Source organism: Pelmatolapia mariae, linkage group LG23 (genome assembly GCF_036321145.2).
Source record: "Pelmatolapia mariae isolate MD_Pm_ZW linkage group LG23, Pm_UMD_F_2, whole genome shotgun sequence".
NCBI classification, from domain to species: domain Eukaryota; kingdom Metazoa; phylum Chordata; class Actinopteri; order Cichliformes; family Cichlidae; genus Pelmatolapia; species Pelmatolapia mariae.
The window spans coordinates 13,016,614-13,041,900 of record NC_086246.1 but is presented as its reverse complement, the minus strand read 5'-3'; the positions used below and the strand labels follow the sequence as shown (position 1 = coordinate 13,041,900).

The following is a 25,287-nucleotide window of genomic DNA, read 5'->3' as shown; positions in this document are numbered from 1 at the left end:
GCACTCGGCTTGTTCAAATTAGAAGCGAAGCCCCAACACTTAAAACACTGTAAAAAAAATGCTGAAGTAGAATCTGCAAATTCAAGCTTTTCATTTTATGTATTTGGTGAGCTGTTAAACTCTTTTTCTTTTCTTTTTTAGGGAATGCATTTTAAACCAGACTTTTGTTAAAATCCACTTATTTCTGCTAATAAACCTTGTCTCTATTTTTGGCCCTAGAATTTATCAGCAGGGGCGCATTTGCGGTTTCTTTTTTTGTTTGTATTTTTGTTTGTTTGTTTTTTGAGGACGGTAAAGATATTTTTTTAAACATTTAACAAATAAACATCAAGTTGCTTGAAAACTGGGGGCCGGGGGGGGGGGGGGGGCAGTTCAGCAAGTTATAATTCAACTTTATGTTTACATGTTTATGTATGCATTCTGCAATAAATAAAGTGGCTGACTTGTAACCATATGGCAGTCGCACTTACTCAGAGTCATTGAGTAATGATAAAAAATTATGGTTGATTCTGCTACAGAATGTGGGGGATTCCATTTTGTCACGGCTGTGCCTACTTTAAAATGGATCTGCCTTTTTAACAGGTTTCTTCCTGTTAGAAGTTTTTCCTTCCCACTGTCCCCAAGTGCTTGCTCAAAGAGGGCCGTTTGATTGTCGGGGTTTCTCTCTATTACATAGGGTCTTTACTTTACAATATAAAGGACACTGAGGTGACTTTTGTTGTGATTTGGGCTATTTGAAAGACATTGAACTGAAGTGAAAATACACATGTTGTTTAGTTAAGCTTGTTTCCACTGATTACTTATCTTCACTTCCTCGATTACCTCAGTAATCAGTGGACATGATTTTTAGAACACTAATTAAGCCGTTGCCCCACCCCTTCTCCCACTCTCAAAAACACCCACATATAGTTACGAAGCACTAAGCCAAACTCTCTTATTAAAATTCTCATTTTTTTTACAGTGCACCTCACACCATCTTCACCAATCCCCTTCCCTTGGGTTTCCTGTAAAAATGGCGGGACCTGAACAATATGGAGTGGGGACAGGCAGCATTTATCAACCCATTAATCGATGCTTATGATTTATTGGCCTGTTATCTGTTGATAATGGCCCTTTTGTGCCTGATTTAAAATGTGTGGACTACACCATAAATTATTTAGAGAGTCGGGGTCAAAAATTCGTGAACGGGCTAATTAGGACCGCGTGCACGCGCGGACGCGCTTGCACAAGACCCAGTGAAGGAGCCTGGATGAGGAATGCGCGTGCTGTGATAGTTCATACCTGGTGTCATAGATGGCGATCAGCTTCTTGTTTCCGTTAACAGCATTCCTGAAAGAAGAAAGTTGATGACATCATTAATTAGAAAATAACAGGAAGACACTGAAAATGAACTTCTTTCCTCCCGTTTGCAGCTTCATGTTTCCCCGAATTTAATTGTGGTTATAAGTTTATTATTTATTATTATTATCACTGGTCTCTTATGCGTGTTTGAGCCTGTCTGATGTGTTGTGTGACTGTGCTCTGCATAGCCTCGTATTCCACCAAGTCTTGCCTGCAGTAACGCAGAAGTCTGAAACAGTGGGATGCCTGCAGGGCAAAATATTGAAAGCCAGTCGATTTCCCCCTGGAGCCCCCTCCAGGATAAAAAAACATCTCACTACACCACCTCCCCCAACCCTTATCTTCCTACCACAGAGAGAGGTGGTGGTGGTGAGTTTGGGGGGAGGGTTTTTTTTTCCCCATCACTTTCATTCACACTCGTCCAAACGGTCAACACTCCGCGGGAGCTTGTCCGCACCAGGCGCGGTGCTGAAATCACGCTCCCGAGGGTCGCGCACTGTATTCTGGCTGCAGCTCCCGTCCGCAGACTGCACCTTCAGACGGATTCAAGAAAGTAGAGGGAGGTTAAGTTTACCAGCTAATTATCGTCTACGAAACATGGAACTCGGCTACCCTCTTATGGCAATCGTCAGGATGATAACTACTCTGACGTGTTTCTTGCGAGCGCTTGTTTTAATGGCTCAGGGTTAAACAAGTCGACCGAATGCAGTTTCTCTCACAGTGATTTGCCCCCAGTCTGTGTTGTCATACGGGTCGCAGACTCTTCACACATATGGACACACAAGTCATTTCACTTCGTTACTCATAGTTACTGTCACGAATAATGACACATTTTATGACTTGGAATGGGTGAACAGTGGAAACAGTGTCAAACATAAGGCCAGGGGGCCAGAATCGGCCAGGCAAAGATTCCAGTCCGGTCAACTGGACAGCTCAAATGTGAAGAAGTGTCTATATTTGTAACTTTTAACTGTGCTTTCATAAGTTTTACAGCTTTTTCCATTGATAAATATCTCCCACATGCACCCCATGCTGCCTTTACCAAACAATTAAAAGACAGAAAATATCCTCATTTTTTTCTTTCTTTACAGTGAATAATCTTTAAAAAAAAAAAGAATTAATTAAAAAAAGAAATTTTCTGTGAACTAATGAAAGTTGTACAGTTTACAATTACAGGACAGTATGAGCAATGAAAGCTCTTTCTGTAATTATACACATTTATCATGTTGTTTTACTTGTGCGGCCAACTTAATAAACCAATTTATTGTAGCATTAATGTTTCAAAACCTGACTTTATTTCAAAACCCAGTAGAACTTTGTCTCTTTTGCTTTATCAATAATAAACAGAATAGCTACAGCAACTATAAATACAAATATGTTGGGATAGCAAGTGAACTAACTATAAGGCACAACTTAAACTGTTAAATAGTCATCTAGGTGGATGAAATGAAAGGGTTAAAAGAGTGGACAGTGGAGGTAGCACAAATCCAACCAACAAACAAATTCTTTTTAAATACAGATAATAAAAATCACAAAAACAATCTCTGCAATAGTAACAAGTTACAAATATTTCACTAAAACAGCTTAATTAATAAGTATTGATAACACACAGCTAGCATAACAAAAATAGGCTTAGAGTCCAAATTGCAGTCTAAAAATACATGTATAAAAATTGTTACTATTAGCTAGCCTACAAGGATCAGCTGTTAGCTAATGGCTACATATAGTAGTTCAAACAAATAGGCTATTTAGAAATAATGACTAAACTACTGAAATCAGGCACTTCTTCATAAGAAATAGCAAAAGCTAAAGAGGCCAAACTAAAATCCTGGTTAAATGATTTCAGTAGTGTGCTACTGTGTGACGTTTCAGGTGCAAAAGTCCGTGGAAGTAGTTTGAGCTCCCATATATTGCATGCTTCTTTCACATCCTCACTAATGGATGATGTGGAATTCTGCGCATCCTCCTTCCAGCCCACCAATGGGGAGCACCTATTTGGTAATTATTAGCCTCTGTTGCGGCACTTCATTCTCTCGCACCGGCAGTAGGCGGTACAGGAAAGGGCACAGAGACAAGAAAAATGTGGAGCGAATCCGGTCTCCTCCGAGGTCGGTGGACACCAGCGAGGAGGCAGCCCGTGTGATGCTGCTGCTGCAACACCTCTGGAGGCGATGCGGGAAACGCGGTGCAGCAGGCACTAAAGAATAAGCGAGGCGGTCAAGCCTATAGGAGGAGCAGAGCAGACAGACTACTACAACAGCTGCTGATGGGGAAGCGCTGATTGAAGGAGGGAGAGAGAGAGAGAGAGAGAGAGGGAGAGGGAGAGAGAGAAGAGAAAGAAGCTAAAGAGAAGGAGGAGGGGAGAGAGAGCCGACCAGCACGGGAATTTGGTGATTGGACCCGCGATCTTCCAGTTTCGCCGACCGGAGACCCCAAAGCCTCCTGTCGCTGTTTGCAAAGAAAGCAACAAAAACTAAACCTTGCTGGTCATGGATCCGTGTACAGGTTAGCCCCTATTTTTCCTTCCGTTACCTCTCTGTTTTTTTCTTCTGATGAGACAAATAAGTGTGAGTTTCATGGGTTTTTTTCGGTGATGGAGAGAGTGGGGAAAGGTGGAGAAGAGGGATGGGAGGATAGGGGGTGGCCCGTTTATTGTAATAGGCTGGATTGGAACGCAGTGGAAGCTTTTACACAATGGGACTGATACTGCAGGAAACATGCCTCTCTATGAGCCTCTTTTATTTACCAGCCTATGTGGTGTTTTTGAGCATGTTGTTTTTTTCTTTCTTTCCTTATTGGAATTTTTACCAAAAAATTAATTATTTATTTTTGTTTGATATTAAATAGTTGCACCTTGCACCCCCCGCCAATTGAAACAGAGATTGTCTCGCTGCTTGATTTAGCGTTTGCTGTAATGCTCTCTGTATGCAGTGAGGTGAAGACTTTTCCCGTGTGTGGCCTTACGGGGAATCCTTGACCTCAGTGTTGTTTCTGTGTTATTTATTGATTCTGTGATGCCCTTTTTATTCTGTTCTTTGTCTCCTTCTGGGTGTGTGTGGTAGCTCTCAACAGTAAAGTGAGCCGGATATCCGTCACGGCAAGGCTCCTCGTTTCCCTCCTGCTTCTTTGCAGATGTCAAAACAGGTAAAGACATTTAATAACAATAATAATAATAATAATAATAATAATAATAAAGTTTAACAGTTATATAAAGCTTTTTTTTTCCAAAAAGTAAATGGATTCATGACACTAAAGGTACTTTTTCTAATTACTCAACACCTGCGAGCATGCTGAGATGTTTCCGGTTGTGCCATTTGTAAATACTAAGCTGCTATTTATAGGTGTGCAGACCGATAGAATGATACCAACGCTGGTATTGGTATCTGATCGATAGTAGTGGGATAGGATCGATACTTTGCTTCTGTTCTCTAAGTTCAGTATCTAACCCACTGAATTGTGTAAAATTAATTACTTTTTGGAAATGGAAAAATATACCTCAACCATCTCCTATTGCGACTTGACTGTCATGTCTATTTTTTATGATCTATAGAACAGAAGTTGACTGAAAGTGCATCAGGGACAGGCGCATTTATGTTCCCGGTCTCCAAAAAACCCGGTTTTAAAATACATGAAAAGCTGAAAAGTGTGTTTTTCTGTGTTAACTCTTTATTTTGGAAAGTAAAAATCACACTGCTCTAGTGGTCATTAAAATGTGTTAGAATTTACAAATTGATTATCTATCTCATAAATCAAGATTTACTAGTATCCCCTACATAAGCTGCTTTTATATGCTAAAAGGTATCAGCTTTGCCAATACTGGCCCTGTATTTACCAAGTAAACAACTATTGAATTCAGAATCAGAACAGAATCTGATGCTAAGTGACTCACTACACTATCGTATGGTAGAAGTTGGTATTAAACCCAAGTACAACTTTTTATCTCTATAACGAAATACATATTTTGAACATAACGTTATAGCAGTTGTTACTTCACATTTTCTTGATATTTTGTTCATTTTGGAAGGTTATGAACTTTTTTAAAAGGCTAAGTTCAGTTTTGCATTGCGGTCAAAAGCATTGTGACAGATTTTTACGCCTCTATTTGCAGGTGACTCGAAGCAACTTCGAATTTTTAGATCCCGCTCCCTTTGACTGATTGCATATCCGAGCTGTTCTGTGCTCTAATGCCGCTTAAGCAGGAAGATCTGTCAGCAGTCCACTCTCATCCAAGTCGATCAAACCCCGTTTATGACCTTTTGTGCGTTTCCCTCCCTTCGCCGCTTGCCGTTCTTTGTAAAAAGATCCTCCATGCTGCCTCACTCCCCCGCTGTATTTAAAGGAAGAACCCATTTGTTTGTATTTGGATCACATGTCAAACCCTTAATTACCTCTACTGGTAGATGTGAGGCAGCGCTTGTGTTCAATAATTAATCGCAACAAGCCTGCCGTTAATGCGGCAAGCCAATTAATCACAACAATTGTGTTGTGTTTCTGAGGTCTGCTTCCTTTTGTTTCCTTCCACTCTCAGTCTCTGCCAGTCATCCTCAGAAGCTGAGAAGGAGGTGGGCACCAACGACAACAGCACAGTCTTCACCAGAATCCTGGACGGGCTCCTGGACGGTTACGACAACAGGCTTCGGCCAGGGCTCGGAGGTTCGCTTCCAGCTATTTTGTGGTTTTCTTTTTTTTTAATTTTTGAAAGGAACATTTAGTAGTCTTAGTACAATAGTGCCACATTTGGACCTCCCACTGTGCTAACCCTCTAACCCTACTTTGGCCAGGGGAAGCCTGGTTTCCTGCTGTGATTTCATGCTCTGATTCATTGGAGAACGCTGGGAGACTGGCAGGTACACGGGGGTTGAAACTGTGCAAGCAGATGTGGAATTTGCTCCCGTGTCAGCCGAGGTGAAGGTGCACGCATGCAGTTGTCAGGTGCTTTTGTTTCCTTTGTTCCCCGCGAATGCATATGGCTGTCTCTTTTTCAAGCAAATCAATCAAGCCATCCTCAACACGGCCTCGATTCTGTGTGCTGAGATGTTTTTATTCACTTCTTACCCTGGCAACAGGAGATAACCTTGAGAGGCAACAAATTGCCATTCAGAGATGGAGATGCTTCAAATGAAAGCTTTTGATTTTTCCTTTCTGCAGTCGTGCTGTTTCCCATTGAATTTCTGCAAGCTCCTGACACTGGTCTGGTTGGGCTTGTTGGTCACGTATATACACTACTTGTTCCACGTGAGAAGGAAAGAAGGGCTTTTTTGTATTTTTTTTTTCATGCCACATGCCTGATGTGTCATTGCAAAAGCCCGTCCTCTCTCACATCCTGGTAATGGTTGCTACCTTTGACAAGAGGGCCTATAAATATATATTCAGGCTTTCATTCAACAAGCTACTCTCCACAGAGTGACCAAGCCCAGCTTCCCCTGGTCCACATTGGTATTCAGAGAGTTTTGTGATTTTGGAACAAATGAAAGAAACAAGTTGCCTGTTTTTCCTCAACATCTTTAGAAGGAATCTGCTGACAGAGAAATCATGAATCCAGGTCACTTTGTGTGGTTTGTGTTGTGTGACCACACTGAAGCCATTGAGAGGGGGATAGGGAGGTGGGTTCAAATGCTGACACTATTGTTGAATATTGATTTAATTGATCCTAACCATTTGCATACATTAACATTAAACCTGAGCATTATTTGCTTCACAATGTTATACCTTTAAGATGTAAAACTAGTGATTTGTGTATCCATAGAAAATTATTTTCGTAATCAGGGCATCTAAATGAATTTCATGTCCGTTATGATATAGAAACTGGACTGTGGTTGGACAAAATAGTATATATGTTGAATTACACAACAACAGGAAGAACTGATTTGATCGGTAATTGATTAACCTCATAACATCCACCAAGTCCACCTATATAGGGTTAGGGTTAGGCTGCACTTTAGCCACATTCTGTACAATCAAATTACACGCATTTATTATAAGATTTTCACTTGGGTGTGCCAAATCTGGGAAATATATCATCTGATAATGGTAGGCATCAACCTATTGGCAAATAATATAATAACTGCCAATAAGAAATAAATAATAACCAAAAAGTCACGTGTCATAAACAAGCAGAAAAAGGAAATCATATTAACTAATGGATAATTTGCTGTTGTAAAGATTGTTATCAGCAGTGATGCCATAGACTTCCTGTCTTGTTTGAGTAGTTAATAAATGCTAGAAAGTCCCGCATTAGGAGTTATGAAGAAATAATAATGAGCAGCTCATTAATTATGACGTCCTTCCTGATGGGTTCTTCACTTGTGTCCCTTTTAGTAAAGAGCTGCCTCTTCAGTGTCTCTCTTTAACCTCCAAACCCTGTTTCCATCTGTCCTCTCTCAACAGAGAATGTCACAGAGATCAAGACAAACATTTTTGTCACCAGCTTTGGCCCCGTGTCTGACACGGAGATGGTGAGTTCATCCACAGCAAACACTACAGAGAGAGATTGGCTAAGGTGGACAAACACACATACAAGCGTCTCCAAAGCCCATCCAGACAACTGTCGGTATTTTTAGATGGAAACATATATTTACATTTTATGAGACGACTACCGCTTTCTGGCTCCTGCTGTTCTCTGGAAGTGAGCTCATGTCCTAGTTGTGTCTTTGAAGACTGGCTCCTTTTGGCTACTTGGACACGAGGCAAAATTAATGTGGGTGATTTAAACTTTTAATGCAGCGTGACTGGCCCGTATGGAGCACAAAGAGTGCCAAAATGAAGTGAATAACTACATCATTAAATAATGAATGAAATGTGTCGTTAACTCATTCAAATGGGAAATCAATCAATCAATAATTTATTAACTGCATAAATTATTTATTGAATACATAAATAATCAAAATATCGATTCACTTTATTTAAGAAAAAGAAAAACATATTTAATTATTTCATGGCTGTAGTGCTGCAGTGCGTCACCAAATAATTGAAACTGTTACTGGAGCTTGTCAGCAGACTGTAACATCTGCTGCTTTTGTTTTCATTCGAAATGCATTCTGGGATACCTAGCTGTTCCGAGTCCACTGCATCAGTCATTATCTGGGATTGATCTGTCTTGACTGGCTGTGCAGGGCAACCAATCAGATGATAGGGCCTGCTGACAAGCTGCAGTGACGGTTTAAATGACTTCATGTTGCACCACAGCACAGCAACCATGAAATAATTAAATGAGTTTTCTTTAAATGATGCATTAAGTATATATTTAATTATTAATTTAAATATTTATTTCCAATTGTACTTAATGAATCGCTTCTACAGATAGTATGATGTTTGTTCCCGAACTCCTCAAACACAGCTGCTTCGGTTTTGATGAAACGGTCATTAAACTATTTACTCTGAATAAAGACTACATTTTTTTTCTGTGTATTTAAATATAGAAACTGTGTGATCGAGGCGTGAATGGACCTCACTTTTATGCATGCAAATCGAATGGAAAGCTTGCACGTTCAAAAGCACGTCAGACGAACATTTTAACGGTCACCAGTGGGTTTCACTTTTAAGAACTGGGATGTTTTTAGTTTTGTATGTGCCGTGCCTTTAATATTCTGCACCATTAATATGGGTGAAAGACGTCACAGCGCACAGCGGAGATTGGAGAATCTTTTGAGACATTTATAAGCAACCTCCAAAGAACCATGATCAGCATAAAAGGGCACAAGTCGCAGTGAACAGAACAGAACGGTGGGGCCGTTTTTTTGAGATAAAGTACTGCCTTACCTTTGTAGTCATTTCTATGTTTCATTTCTTTCTGTGTTTACTATTAAAAAGCCCCCATTATTAATATTAATGTGAGGGTTAAGGTTGTGCCCATTCCTCTTTTAGTGGCTGTGTAAACGTGTAGTTTTAACCACTGTTCAAAATCATATTTAGAAGTAATTTACAAGTAATTAATCTATTTATGCTTGTGATTTATTGGTAGATCGGCATTTAGAAATAATGCCAAAGACATGTATAAGAATCAGTGTAACTAGCTGTTAGATGGATGATATTAGCCGTACCATGTACAGGATGGGGACGTCCTTTCTTATTAGTTAGAAGTTCCTATTGCATTTCTAATGTTAGTGATTAAGTATGATTTCTTTACAATTCTCAGCTATAACTATACCAAGTTTTAGGCTATTTAATGATGTATTCTTTTATTTCCTTTCGGCACTCTTGTCGCTCCATAGACTTATTCCAACTTGTCTGAAATGAATCATCTTTTTATTAATCCTACGAACTATAAGGTTCTACCTGGATAGTAGAAAGTATTAAATCTCCCCTTTCATTAAATCTCCCGTTACACCCTGCTCCATCCCTGGCACACTTTTGACACAGCAGTGATCAGACTTGCTACTTTGTCAGAGGAGCATGATTGACTGATTAATTGTGGCAGGAGACCTGAATGTTTCTACAGTCCATAAAAGCTTATATGTGAGCCCGATAACGCCGTTATTATTCAGCGGGCTGGCGTGTTGTTTTAGTGTCTTGCTCGTTTGTTTTTCCGAGCTCAAAGCGAGTTGATATTTCACACATGAGCAAACTCAAGATGGATTTAAACGCCGCCGTGTTTAATCACAATCGCTGAAAAGTCTTCATCGATTTATGAGGACATACAGGAGGATCTGTTTTCCCTTTAGCTTGTCCTTTATGTATTCAGTTTATTTAGGTTTTGTGCAGGGGAAAAAAAATCACACTGATGGCATATAATCTCAAAAACTGACAAAACGGGTGTATTAAATATGATACACTTTGCTTTGAGAGGTTAAAAACACACAGCCAGAGGAAGATCTGTTCCCTTTAGCATCCTCAGTGATAAAGTAATCATTGAGCTGACACACTAGTACACAAGCCAGTTGCACGTGATTACTCACAGCACAGCACACGGCTAAATCTTCTCATATTTTTTCCTTTTTAATCCCGTTTAATAATGCAAACTGCACCTGTTAACACTGTGATGTTTCTTTTTTAAAATTGTTCCCCACAGGTTTGTAATCAGGGGATAAAGAATGTAACCATTTTAACAGACATGCATCTGAAACTATTTTTTTAAAAATTTCCAAAAAAAGGACTTTTTGCTTCTCTACAAAATCCAGGGTTAGACTTCCAAGCTAGGTTTGAGGTCATTGGCGACGATGACGTTAACCTCAGGAGGTTGACATCCACCAGGTCACTCGTGACCAGTCTAGGTTTAGGGTTGGGTTTCGTTTGAGTCACATACCAAACAGGCGGATTTCACATGCAGTGTCAAACATGCATGATACTAACCTAACCCAAGACAAGTGGTTTAGTAGCTGGTGGATGTTTTGAGGTTAAGAAGGTTGATTTTATATTTTCTACATGTTTCGTTTGGGTGCTTTTTCACTTAAAACCCAACCAGGATCTTTTTCCCCTTTGCTGTTCGCCTTAGGAGTACACCATAGACGTGTTCTTCCGTCAGAGCTGGAAGGATGAGCGCCTGTGCTTCAAAGGGCCCATGGAGATGCTGCCATTAAACAACCTGCTGGCCAGCAACATCTGGACCCCAGATACTTTCTTTCTTAACGGCAAGAAGTCTATAGCTCACAACATGACCACGCCCAACAAGCTGCTGAGGCTCAAGGATGACGGCACCTTGCTTTACACGATGAGGTATGATGGATTCCCTGTATAACGAGCCGTGACTAAGAACAAATTATCAAAAAACCTTCACATTCAGAAGCAACGTGTAGACGTACAGAGGCTCAAGGTTTCTCAGGATTCTGAAGTGAACCTCATAGTTATCTGTCCTTCATCATTTACTGAATAATAGACCAGACAACAGCAGCAAGGCCAATATTACACAATAAAGCTTTGAATGTAGAAAAATTGATATGCGACTCAGCCTGCAGGAGAATACTGACATCCAGTGGACAATGAGAGGTACGATTCCTCATAGAGATAGTTCATACCAGCAGTAAGCCTATTTAAACACTTTTATTCCTTTAATATTTTTTTCCTTTTGCTAATGCTGAGAGTCACAGACCAAATCTCTTTTCAGGGAAATCATTCATTATGAAAAAGCGTCCTTGTTGTGAACTCGTTTTTGGCAGTAATTTAGTGGTAAGTTGGAACCAGAAAGGAAGGAAAAGTAGGCCAACAGAGACCTCCAAAAGGGTGATCGCTATGCGCTAAACCACTAGCAGATATGGATAAACACTAGTGTAGTCTAAGCTTTAAAAATGAGGAAAGAAAGCGTAGTGAAAGCACCCCTCTGACAGAGAAATTATCATGTTCCTGTTAGCAGGTCACAGAGTGACCTTTCGACCAGTACATTAAAATAATTCTGCGCTCATTCTCAGAAGTCAATGCAGCTGCAGGTCTTAAACAGAGACTCCATCACGGATGAGAGCACTTCATCTGATAGCAACGACACCCACAGGGGGAGTAACGCTGCACGGAGGGCAGATTATCTGTATGCAGCCCCCGGTGACATATATACGTTTCCAAAAGAGGACACATTCACACTGAACACACATGATCCAACTCAAAAGCACACACACACTGCGGGTGTGAAGAAGGTTGTAAGATCTAACATGAAGCTAACCTTTGACCTCAGAGCTTAATAAGTAAAGGGTTGCGTGACTGGTTCATCTCTGTAAGTGTGAAGTGATGGAAATGTATGGACACGTACATTTATGTTCAAATGGAAAAAAATGTAAATGTGCAAGTGTGTTGTTGAATCTAAAAATGGCATCAGATCCTCTGTCACAGTAGAAAAGAAGCAGCAGTAGGCCTGCTTTTAATCGTGTGATTGTAACTGAACAGTTGTCATTACCAGCAGTGCTTAACCATGAGCAGGTTTCCACATTATACACGCACACACACACACACACACACACACACACACACACACACACACACACACACACACACACACGAAAACATCAGGATCAGGGTACTTTAAGGTAACAGCTAACTGCAATAGCTAGCTAGCTGGACACCTATCTATCTAGTTATCTATCTATCTAGATAGATAGATTGTTCTGGCCTCTATTAACTTTAAATATGTTTTTTAATGGTGGTTGACAAACAGCTTCTACAATAAGTAGATTGCCCTCATTTTCTTGTGGCTCTTTTGTCATTGCATATCAGCAACCACTTGGAGCCAACAAGGAAAATAAATAAATATATATATATATATATATATATATAGTCACAGAAACTAGTCAATTGTTTAAGAGCTTTAGTCTCTATTGGAACATTACAAAATCATGAAAATCCCTCTTGCTAAACATGCCCAAAATATAAACGGAGGTCAGAGTGTGTACAAGTAGCTCAGGATTCAGATACTTAGATAGCACTCAGTTTCAGACACTGTTTGCTTTTGAAGTCATGGCCTGCACCAAGGCCAATTATAACATAAATAATATTGAATATTGTACACAGTATGTGGAGTTATGAGTTATTCACATCTTCTTGCACTCTCAGTGTATTGAACATGTCAGTCCCCATGTATACAGCAGATTAACACACTCAATAAACAGAGGTGCAGACATACTGCCATTCACATAACTGCACATTATAAGACATTTACACACGCCCCACATTTTTTCTTCAGCAACATGCATGGGTGTCAATGGAAGCTCATCAGTTTTCTCCTCTAAATGCAATTGCGGCACCGCATCATTTGAAAACTATTACTCAGCGGAGAAGCGGCCGGGTTTACAGAGCAAATTTCTATGCATTTGTCTCCATGGATAATTCTTAAAATGCCACTTCTCTCAGCACACCGCAAGCTTAATGCATACCAGTCAGATTGCGGTCATTATAGCCAGATACCAAATAGGTTGCTACATCAGCTGTATGGAAGCTCTGTATTACTCACGCAGGGAGTGCATTGCACACCATTGTCATTAGATACAGCTCAGTTGCCATTATCATTTGTGCTGATGTGCTGCTATTGCCTATAGACTCTCTGACTAATCATTTGAACATAACACCACACTCACTAATATGTTATATGAATTGTAATGGCAGGTTCTTATCAAACTGTATTTTTTACGTTTTAACACTTTCAACTGTTCTTCCTTTGTTATTTTTCACACCTTATATTGATTATATAACTATGAAACATTGTCAGAATTATGGGTACAGTGAAAGTCCCTATCCATCCTAATGGTACAGTCCACATCGATGTTACCTCCAGGGCTAATTAGTGGACCTCAAAGTATCTATATGTACTTTTTTGATGGCCAGAAAGTAAATATGTGGTCCCAAACTGTAAAATTGAAATATTCCTACCATTTCCTCTGGCGTTTAACATCCACCAGAGTGCTGAGGCACTTAGGGTTATGGCTGAGGTCACACGTTTATGAAGGGGCATAGTTTAAAAATGTAATGATTTTATTGTTTCTACTAAATTGTCACCAGCTGTTTAAAATTGGTCTCTGTCATATATAAAACAGGGCACAATAAGTACCCCCTGCCAAGGGTATGATGACGGTACCTGACAGTACCTTTATACATAAACCACAGTACCAGTGGTTTATGTATAAATAAATCTGACTTACATAATTTTGCCAGTAAATAAACTAGTACTGTGGTACTAGAGTGAGGGACGTATATTAAAGTATTTCATTAGCTTCTATGGTTAAAATAGTTCAGATAGCCTCCTTCAATGTCAAATTCTGAGTTTTTACTCCTTTTATCAATAAAAACCTTTAGCCGAACAAGATTTTTCTGTTCCCAGTACAAAGGCAGACTAGCCCACAAATATCCGACAGTTGCTGGAGAGGTTTCAGGAGAGTTAGCAGGTTCTTCGGGTTTCTCCACCTGCCCCCCCGTGTAGGATATACAAGAAGTTTTCAAAATGTGCCTTTTAGTGTGAAAAGACAGGCATTGTGCCTTGGTGGTTAATACAGCATAAAGCTCCTGGACTCTCTGGCTCTGTTGTCCGACTTCTCCAACTTTTCTGCAAGCTCAGGCGTACCAGAAACTTTAGATTTCCCATCGCTGTGTGAGCGGCCATGTGTTGGTCTGCTTCTGTGCGACGCGTGGCTTTAAGTTCAAGCCCATGCCTGCCTTTAAGGCATGCAGGAGTCAGTCTAATCCGTTATTTAAACTAGATCCGCAATGAGATGCCTGGCTTTTGACTTTTAAAGGCACCGAGTTAGACTCTGCTCTCTTTACAGCCATCCTGGCTAATGGGGCTACATGAATAATTAGAACATGGTATAATAGCCGACAGCCATGTTCTCATTTATTTATCCCAAAGACACTCTTTCCTCTTCCGCGCAGAGAACCCTCGAGCTGTGTCAACACAGTTGGATGGTACTGCACTGATGTGGAAAGCAAACCGAGTCCCCACCGCCACGAAACATTCGCCTTCGCTACGCCCAGAAGTGCAGAAGTGGCCTCCTGTCCCACTTTGTTCTGCTTCGTTCACCTTAATGATATAATTGGGAAACCTCCTGCAGTCGCCGCATACTGTACAGGCAGGGGGTACTGGAGCGTAAAACAAAAACACGTCCCGTGTGGATTGCGCGCCATCCTCGGTGACACATTTGTCAGAAAGATTATAATAGAGTTCAGTTAAGAGGAGAAATAGCTGCTACTCTGTGACTAATGTTGAGGTATGCGTGAGCGGCTAAAGCAGAAAACAAGTCCAACGAGTTATTTCATCTAAACGTATGTTTGTGTGCACTTAGTTTATCCTTCATTCAGCCCATTAACCTCATTGTAGTCACATCACCGCTGCGCTGTTATTATTTGTCATCACGCAAGGAGTGGAACTACCCAGAGGGATTTGATTTAATCTGGGACAGATAGCTAAAAAAATAATTATGTTTTGTGTGTTGTTGGTTTTTATGCCTGATTTAATTAATCTGGCTGTGCTTTCAGGGCACAGAGAGGTGTCGTCACAGCGGTTGAAGTGATAACGCCATGTCTCGGATGACTGTGAATACCCAATAACAAATAAAACATTTAAAAAAAAAACTGTCGTTATGTTAATTGAGGATTTAAAATGAGTGGAAGGTGATTGATGAACATCATCAAATCATGCTAATGCTCTCATTTGTTTATAATAAAAATGTGTTTGCCTTAAGGTCAGTTCAGAAGAAAACAAAACTGAAGCAACCTCAGTTTTTTTTTCTTTTGGTGGGGGGACAACCAAGCCCTCTGACCACCAGGTGGCAGTATTGTCACTTGTGTGCTAAGGGAGAATTGCTGGACTTGCAAGTGATGAGAGTACACCACCATTTTACTGTTATGAGAAGTGTGATTAATTTCCTGGCAATTTCACATACTGATAGCACTGATTAAAAAACAAAAAATATCTCAAACAATGTGTGTTTTCAGGTCCCTTCTATTCTGTATCGCTGCCTTTATGGTAGATAGCTGAGTAAAAGATGTGACGCACCCCTGTGTTACACTATAAGTGACTTACTGTGTTATATGTGTTTTGTCTTAGATTGACCATATCAGCAGAATGCCCCATGCAGCTGGAGGATTTTCCCATGGATGCCCACGCCTGCCCTCTCAAATTTGGCAGCTGTGAGTAAAAAAACAAAAACAAAAAAACCCTCCTGTGAATGTCGATCCCTATATTTATTTTCCTGTCTGCTAATCCCAGCTACTATGATACACAGTGGAGATTTTCCAGTCCAATGCAGCGTTTTATACAAAAGTTTAATCTCAATTTAAAAAAACAAAAAGAGGCTCTGTTTATTTTGGGGATAATTAATTCACTCATTATCGAGATTATCAAGATTGCTGAGTTTGCAATCCACGATTTTCTTTTCTTAAAGCAAGACTGTAAGACTTTTATTGAGCACAAGACTTTGGCATCTTCCATTGTACCATACTTGTCACTTTTGTCTGCAAAGTTTTGAAAAACAAAAATAAACTAAATGTAAAACTTTTAGATGTATTTAGTATTATCTTTAGGTGCAATGTAGAGCTAAATGCTGAACTTCCACAGTACACGGAAAGTAAGTTTTGGCATACTAGACATCTTAGCAAAGAACCAGTTGTATCTTGACTTTTTTATACTTTGTTGCTAATGGTAAATGGTAAATGGCCTGTATTTGTATAACGCTTTACTTAATCCCTAAGGACCCCAAAGCACTTTACACTACATTCAGTCATTCACCCATTCACCCACACATTCACACACTGGTGAAGGCAAGCTACATTGTAGCCACAGCTGCCCTGGGACACACTGACAGAGGCACCCTAATAAATAATTTGTTTCCATTTCTTTAGTTTAATAAATAGAAAATGCAAAAGGTAACACAGTTTGAGGTATAAAAGACCATTTTTGAATCAATAAGGTGATTCCTAAAAGACTATAAAGCAAAAATGTGGTATATCTCAGCATGGTGTGCAATGTGTCCTTAACACATTTGAGGAAACTGGACAAATGGAGGAACAAGAAAAACTGCAAGGAAAAATCAGCAGCATGCAAACAGTTTTGTAGAGTCATAATTCCCTAATTTAAAAGTTTTGCTTCAAGTTGTTGTCCGTATGTACAGAGGTGTTCAGGATTAAGCTACAATAGTCAGTGTCTACAGCCATCTGTAAAACATACTGGTGCCTCTGTCATGGTCTGGGGCTGCTTTTCAGCCAAGCTGTTACAGCTTCGTTTTTCAACAATGAAGAATGAAGAAGAATGATCCCAAACACACTGCCAAGGCAGTAAAAGCGTACCTAGATAGAAAATCACTCAGTGGAACACTATCAGTCATTGATTGGCCTCCTCAGAGTCCGCACCTGAGCATTGTGGAAGCATTGCAGGATCAATTGACAGAAAATGCAACATAAGGCAACTAACATCTTAAGATGAGCTTTGAATGTCCCTCAAGAAGCCTGGAGAGCTATTCTCAAGGATGTCCTCAAAGACATTAGAAGAAGACGTTCTTAAGAAAGCTCAGGTTATGTTTAAAAATAATAATGGTCTTTCCAAATATTGACGTGTGTGTGTGTGTGTGTAAAGAAATGAGGGATGGCTCTAGACATTTGCACTGCACCCTATATGTAATTATTATTTAGCTATAATAAGCTAAATGCTATACTACAGCTGTTTAGCAGTTTGTTAGAACATCAAATCAAGAAAAGTCAAAGTCAGTGAAAAGACTCAAGGATATCAGTTACATAGCTGAAGACCTACTAAAGATGTACCTAAACTTTATGTTTTAGCTTTCTGAGTCTATATTTATGGCTCTGTATCAACTATTAAAAACTTCTGAAGGGAAGAGATTACCGAAGTCCTCCTACGCTTAATTAGGTTAATGACTGGAAGGGTTGTCCCCAATGCCCTCTTAACTTGACGCCTTGTCTGTGTGCCCTCCCAGTAAGGACGTATATAGAAACTTGAGTGGCCCTGTGGGTATTTAAAGACAGAGCTGGCCAAATGCCACACCTAAGGAGCCTGTTGCACTAAAAGGATGAGACTCTTATGCCTAGATTTTCAGTGAGATGCAGCCCGCCCACATTCACCACGTAAAAGAAGCACATCGGATTGCAATCCAATTATGGAAGCTGCTGGGGTTTCCCATGGCAAAATCTAACCTCTCCCCCTGCATTACCCCACAGGTAAACGGTGTGAGTGTGCAATAACAACAGGCAAAGGTGCTCTTTCATTGTTCCATATCATTATAACTACATGATGCATTGCTAGATCTAACAAAAGAACGTTTCTGCTGTATCCTGTTTTTACCATCACATTCATTTTAATGAGTTAATCATCAACGAACCAATGTTCTCTCGGTTTGTTTTCAGTTGCAGCTACCAGAAGCTTTAGTTAAAGCCATCACCATGGCAAGCTCGCAAACTAGCTTTCACTTGATCTTGTCATCTTGCTATCTGGTTTTATCTGTAACAGAGTGCAGTAGGTGGATATTAGATATCTCAGTAACCTAAAGCTTTACCTTTGCTTGTTGTAAAAAGTCTAGATTTCAACTGAGTCATTTTTACCTGATAAAACCTGTAAGTATTTTGCTTTGTAAAGCAAATAGCAAAAACTTCAATCAGTATTTTCCAATTGGATTAATGCATGACAAGCACAGTCCTGGGTCATAGTCATGAAAGTCTTAAACCTATTTTCTATAGGCCTCTATATCCTCTCCCTTTGTAACATTGTAATGATTTATCATGCTATTAAAGCATGGAGGTTTACTGTACACTAAGTCGTCCTGGGTAAAGGGTAACTAATCCCTTACTCTGACCTACTAATTTAGCTTCTGTATGGCCTTAAGCTCTACAGTTCTCAAATATACACTGAGGATATACACTAAGAGGAGTAATACTAATCAGTAATCAGTGGGCTTATAGTCTATTTTTTTTATGTAGTACTTCTCAATTCAGTTAAGTTCACCAGCACTATATGACTTCAAAACAGTTTAAACAAGTCTGCAGAATTATATACTGGAGACCATTAAAGACGATAGAGCTATAAAAAAATCCATGATGAACTGACTAAAAAAGCAAGACAGTTCTGACAGTCATATAGCATCTGCACCAAGGGCAACAGAGACAGGAGAACAATTGCCAAAGAAAACTACTTTCTGCAAAATTGCTGTGTGATTACCATAATTGACGGCTCTGTGATAGAAAAAAAGGCCAGTCATTTGGAACTTTGCAAAGCTGGTGTTTATGGATAGGCGGGTGTTTAGAAATTCCTCGTTCCATGAAACGGGGCATAAAAATGCAGATGATGATGTGAGGTGCGCAAAACCTGAGCCCCAGAGCGGTGGGAAAAACAATCAAGCGTGGTCTAACGACTTAGCCTGCCTTCCCTTCAACCCACAATGATCCCACTGAATGGCAGTGAATCATTTTATGATTGTTCTCCTTCTTTGAGCCTTTATATATTCTAAGATATGAATCTCTGAATTATTTCTGTAATCCCACCAATCAGAGCTCAACTTCGCCTACTCTGTAATGACAGCCTGTTGAGCCAAAGTTTGACCCTGACCTCTGGACTGCCACCACCATTCAAATGATGTTACTTGTCATTTACTCAAACACCTATAATTACACTTCGCAAGCAATATTTTGTAGTCACGACAGTTTCTGACTACGTGTTGCTATACTTGTCTAGATATAGGTGGTAAAACAATTCCTTCCTTTTTGTTGGTGCCAGGTCTCACATAAGCCCATATGGCGCAAATAAATCTCACACCAAATAAGGGGAGGCATCAAATTGGAAAAATCGACCAGGCTAAATATCAGCCTTGTTCCACATTTCAGCACCAGTGCTGGTCAATGGAAATCAGAGCACTCAAAGTTAAGTTTATGTGCTTCACTTCGCTGAGGCATGCAGATCTCAGGATCCATGGGTGTGCTGCCAAAGTGCATTTACACATTGGCGACTTAATTCATTATTCAATCAATTATGTTAGACATGGAAATAGGATCAGCCAGGTCCTAATGGCAAATCAAAGTCTTTTTTTTTTTTGCAACAAATACAAAGAGAGATGATTTACACAAGCAGTGATAATTTTGTTAACCAATAATTTCCGGCATAGTTTTCATCAAGGACCTTTTTTCAGACAAAAACAAGGCAATAACTAAATAAAAACTAATGCACGAGAAAAAAACCTATGATGAAAAGTACTGACACTTTCATCAGCAAATAAACGAGATGAAAATATTCTGGAGAGATGAGATTCAAGTTGGTGCTCAAGTTGGTCTGCCTCATGTTGGAGGCCGGTTGTATTGTTGTATCAACAAGGAGCTGGTGCTTTTTGCCCTCTGTTTGTATTTCTAATGCCTTTCTGACTTGTGCTTATGTGTTGACTCATGTGCCTACTCAGCTTGGTGGCTACAATGCCAGAGAGGAACGTTCATGTTTTGAAAAAGTAGGTAATTGGGTGGTCGTTTGATGGTGGAGGTTGTTCATGACTAGGATTGTTCTTTCCTGTCTACCTGTGCAACCTCTGTAGGGTCCAGGTATCACCTCATGCTACCAATAGAGAAATCGACCCTAGTCAAATCCAAAACTAGTGAACAGTCAGAAAGAATGAGGAGGGAAAAAATGCCAGTAGCCTCGAGCTGTAAAATCATTCCTGTTTGGGGGGTTGTGTCATTGTTGCCGCTTTGGTGCACCAGTGGTTCATTTCATTAACACCAAAGCAATTTAAACTGATTAACACCCCCCTCTCCCTCTTAACTGACCAGATCTTTATCCCCATAAGTTTAACTGACTTGATGCTATACTCTGACAGGATAGAGTTAACCTCAGTGCATGTCTACAATCATCTGTAAAACATGGTGGAGACTCTTTCATGGTTTGGAGCTGTATTTCAGGCAGTGATGTTGGCGATGTTTCCAAACTTGATGGAATTGCGAACAGAACAGTTCCATCAGATTTTGATCCACCATGCTATACCACCTGGAAAGCTTCTGTTTGGCAGCAGCTTCAGTTTTCAGCATGACAATGATCCCAAACACACTGTCAATGCAGTAACAGCATAATTGGATAGACAAACACACAATAGAACACTATCTGGATGGATTGGCCTCCCCAGAGATCGTCATGACAGAGAACAGAAGAAAAGGCAGCAGAGAAGCCTGGAGAACTATTTCTGAAGACTACCTGAAGAAATTACAAGAAATCTTGTCTAAGGAACTTTAGGCTATATTGAAGAATAAAGGTGGTGATATCAGCTGTGAACTTTCAAACTTGTTTCGACCTTATAAGCTGTATACTGTACATTTCAATAAATTGCTGCACCTATTTCCCATTTCCCTAGCTAAATATGTAGAACAACGGGTTGCTCAAGGCTCTTGCATAGTATTGCTTATATACTTTATATGTACTGCAGGTGATAGCTGAAACAGTCAACGACAGCACAAATGGGCTAGCTGACAGTGAGAACCAATAGGTTAAACATCTAGCTAGCTAACTCCATAACAATTCAAGTATCTTTTTAAAACAACCATAAAGGAGCTCTTTATGAGACAGAAAGCCTACATGTATGATAACTCACCACGACTGAGCTGCTAATATCTGCCTAGCCTGTGCATCCAGCTACAGAGAATTTTCAACTAGTTTTCACCAGAAATAAACTTAAGTAACATAATTGATGGAATTAACATGCTCCTCAACCTTTAAATGCTCAGTTACTACAGTATGCGGCAAGTATTGCTTTTTTTTGACGTGTATGCCCTACTGAATATTGATTTGTCAGTAACTTGTAAGGGAAAACACACTTTGCCTTTTGAAATCGTCTGCTTTTACTTTCTTTAATAATTCAGACAGCTGCACTTAGAGTGTGTGGAACTGCAGTAATTTATGACTCCGACTGAGCTGTAGCTGCTTTTGCCTCACCCACAAGGAAGGAGCAGCAAAGCGTTAAGCGTAAAGTGTTGAGAAGTTGGCAGAGGTGCACTGTATTTCCTGCCAAAGTGTTTAGCTTTTCCTCCGCCTAATGAAATTCACCAGTAATCCCTTATTGCAATCTAACTACCCTCCAATTAAAGGTCTCGGCCTTTGGCCTGACCATGCCCAATTTTAAACACTGCATACAGTCTGGAGCACTACCCAGCTGCCAAGTGAACACCCAGAATGGAAATACTCGGGTCAAGATGTTTTCTGCCGGCCTAAACTAGACAATGCCAACACTGTTACGCAAGAACAAGCCAGGCTTTCAGTTGTGTTTGTGATAGTCAGCATAATAAGTTGTTTTAATGAAATTTCAGCTCTTCTTGTGTTGTATTAATAGATTTAATGTGCATAATTGTCTTTTTCATGCCTCCAGAAATCTCTTGATGAGGGAACAACACTTGGCTGCACCAATTTCACCGTGCACGCCTCTTTAAAAGTTGTTTATCACTGCCAAAGAACTGATCACTGCTTTCTGTCCCCAGTATGAAATATGCAGCCTTTGGAAAGCATCAAAAGTAAAGAATAAATGCAAAATGAAGGCGTCTAGTGTAATTGGGCCCTCCTCCCTCATTATTTTTCCTCTCTGCAGATAATTCCTCTCCCCGTCTCCCACCTTAAACTTTCTGCTTCTCAAATGCTTTCCATAGTATTCGCCAATCTATTCCAAATCTTGACATGACCACGATTAAGTTTTTGTTTTTTTTCTTTTCCTTTCACCATTTTCTCCTCCTCAAAGTTGTTGTTAGTTTTTTTTTTTTTTTTTTTTGGGGGGGGGGGGGGGGGTTGGGGATGTTAAAAGAGGGCCATGATAGATCAATGTCCAGCTATGCTGCAGTATTCAACATGAATCAGTGTAATAGCCAGAGATGTTACACGGTTTGCTCCCTGTTTTCATCACAAGTGTGATGCAACACATTTTGGTTAATCTGACTCCGTCTGGGTCCGGCTGCTGACAGGGAAGCTCACCCCTGACCCAGAAGTGTGGTTTAAACAAAAATAGACTAAAAAATCTGCCCACACACACACACACACACACACGCACACACACACACACACACACACACACACACACACACACACACACACACACACACACACACACATTTTACAGGCATACTGGACAAATTCTGCTCTTGGCCTCAAGCCTGCAGTCTAATCAAAAAGTGCTAGAGAGGCTCTGCATCAGCTCCACACACAGGGAGCTACACATAATGAGTGATGACAGGGTTGTAACTCACTCTAATATGTTAATAATCTACCCTGCTGTAAACAAACAGGGTTTCACTTCCGCTTTGAATGTCATCATATTAAGAGCAAAACACTAAAATCAGAAAAATCTTTCCTGTCTGTCTCTCAGATGCCTATCCTGTCTCAGAGGTCGTCTACACTTGGACTGAGGGAGCTAAAGAATCTGTGGTGGTGGCAGAGGATGGCTCCAGACTCAATCAGTATCATCTTGTTGGACAAAGTGCTAACACAGAGGATATACACACAAGCAGGGGTATGTGCTATTTTAATAACTCTGTTGTAATAATATTAACAGCAGTGTGCTTGTATTGCTAGTAGCGAAGTATTAAGAATGGATGGATTAGTGAAATAAGTTGTGGCAGAGATAAAAGTAATACAACTTAATCCTAAATGATGGAATATTTTGTGATATTAGGGAAAAAAATAGAGATTAGGTAACACAGCAATGTAAGAACTGGAGCCCCAGTAGACAGTTACTGTATAGCATACATAGTACAGTAAAAACAAAAATGGGATGACTAAGCTATCACTGTCGAACACAAATACAAGCTGTCAACAGGACAAACACTACACCGCTCATTAATAAGGATAGAAATATTCAATAATTTTCTAATTATTAACACACACAACAAATCCAACACTGCCTACTTGATCGTGCTACAAATTACAGGAGTTTTGTAAAGCTTAGTTTAACAAATAGTTTAGTTTAACTTAGTTTAGCCCATTTGTGTAGGCATATAAGGATACTTACATATGTTGCTGGTGTTAATGCAGTTTAGCTACGCAACAAGCTAGCAGTTACTGTTTATAACTCGAGTACTGGTTATTATTAGAAGAATGTATTCATACAAACATAGTATTACAACATTGTCTACATGTCCACACTTAATATGGGAACTTTATTTCTTCATCATAACTCTGGTGATACAATGGCAAGCTAATGTTAGCTTCATCGCTTCAGCTAGCATCACAACAGAACTGTAAATATTCAGTGGCATCAAATCTGTACCTATGAACTAGGTTGTTTTGAACAACCTATAAAATGTATTTTTTGGCAGGAAAAAGGGAAAATAAGTAGAGTGATTTACTGAAATATTAGCAAACATAAATGAAAATACAGAATGTAAGGCAAAAACAGAGTATGCATAAAACATGTCAAATATTTGGTATGAGCGCCTTTATTCTTCAACATAGCCTGAACTATTTTAAGCTAGCTTTCTTTAAGTAGTCTTCAGGAATAGGTCTCTTGAAGGACATTCAAAGCTTATCTTTGGATGTTGGCTGTTTTTGGTTTGTTGTCTGTCATGATGATGCCACTCTGCTTCAGTAATGTTAAGATAGGGGCTCTGGGGAGGCCAATCCATGACCGATCATGTTCCATTTTGTGTTTATTGAAGCTGTTGACAATCAGATGCTTTTTAAATGTATTGTTTGGTCGATGAAAATCTGACAATACTTTGCTGCACTCATAATTCTATCATTGAGAAGATCCCCAATATCACTTGCTTGCTTCGGAGCAAGTGGCTGCTTTTTTTCAGGCTTTTTTGTCCAGTGTGTCTTATCGATGACTGTAGGCACTTACACTTACACTATTATGTTGATTACACATAATAATGACAAGTTCAACTGAAACCTTTAAATTTGCTTGGATTCATCACAACGTAAGACACGTTGAACTAATTTTCGGTCCAGTTTTTGTAAAGTTTGGCCCTTCTTTTCCTCAAAAATGGCTTGAGGCCATATTTGACACTGGCAAACAGCAAATGGGCCAATTTCCATGTTGATTCTGTGAGGACATGACTTTCAGATGGTATTCATCTCCTGCTCATCTTCTTTTGTCCTACACTTGTCTAGTTTCCTCAAAACACAGTGTACGAGTGTACGTGATGTAACATTTGGCATTTTCAAACACATTGTGTTTGAAAAGCGTCTTTTTACAAAGAGCCCAAACATACCATTTAAAATTAGTTCATTGATAAGTCGTCTGTTTCTATTTGTGTTAGTTGTTTTTTATGCTTCAATGACATATAGGTCAGTGGCTTAAACAAAAAAAGTTTCCTCTGCGAATGATCAGGTACAAGGACCGACCTTAAAACAAGTGAAAGAGGAGAGTGTTCAAAGAAATAACTATCATTCAAGAACACTTTAGAAATACAAGAAAGTCTGGTTTATTCGAGGAAAATATAAAGAAATGATGGGTAGCAGAAAACTTATGCACAGTAGCGTATAATCTGATACATTATCTACACCTGGTGCTGATGTTTTCATTAAAAGGTGGAGGCTCTGTAAACTCATCCACATATTCACGTCTTGCAGTTGTTATTCTG

At 39.7% G+C, this 25,287-nt stretch overlaps 2 protein-coding genes across 3 annotated transcripts in view; one reads left to right on the top strand and one right to left on the bottom strand.

The window, feature by feature from the left end:
• The window catches only part of LOC134620616 (gamma-aminobutyric acid receptor subunit beta-3-like), an 89,100-nt gene that overhangs the window by 56,747 nt on the left and 7,066 nt on the right, over positions 1-25,287 (bottom strand). For both annotated transcript variants that reach the window (XM_063466840.1, XM_063466841.1), the window contains exon 2: positions 1,282-1,329. In XM_063466840.1, the coding sequence (XP_063322910.1) occupies positions 1,282-1,329 (48 nt within the window). The remainder of the gene's footprint in view (positions 1-1,281; positions 1,330-25,287) is intronic.
• The window catches only part of LOC134620617 (gamma-aminobutyric acid receptor subunit alpha-5-like), a 33,040-nt gene continuing 11,156 nt past the window's right edge, over positions 3,404-25,287 (top strand). Inside the window, exons 1-7 of the mRNA XM_063466842.1 lie at positions 3,404-3,846; positions 4,404-4,485; positions 5,870-5,994; positions 7,729-7,796; positions 10,772-10,992; positions 15,794-15,876; positions 23,070-23,213. Of these exons, the coding sequence (XP_063322912.1) occupies positions 3,831-3,846; positions 4,404-4,485; positions 5,870-5,994; positions 7,729-7,796; positions 10,772-10,992; positions 15,794-15,876; positions 23,070-23,213 (739 nt within the window). The 5' untranslated portion in view covers positions 3,404-3,830. The remainder of the gene's footprint in view (positions 3,847-4,403; positions 4,486-5,869; positions 5,995-7,728; positions 7,797-10,771; positions 10,993-15,793; positions 15,877-23,069; positions 23,214-25,287) is intronic.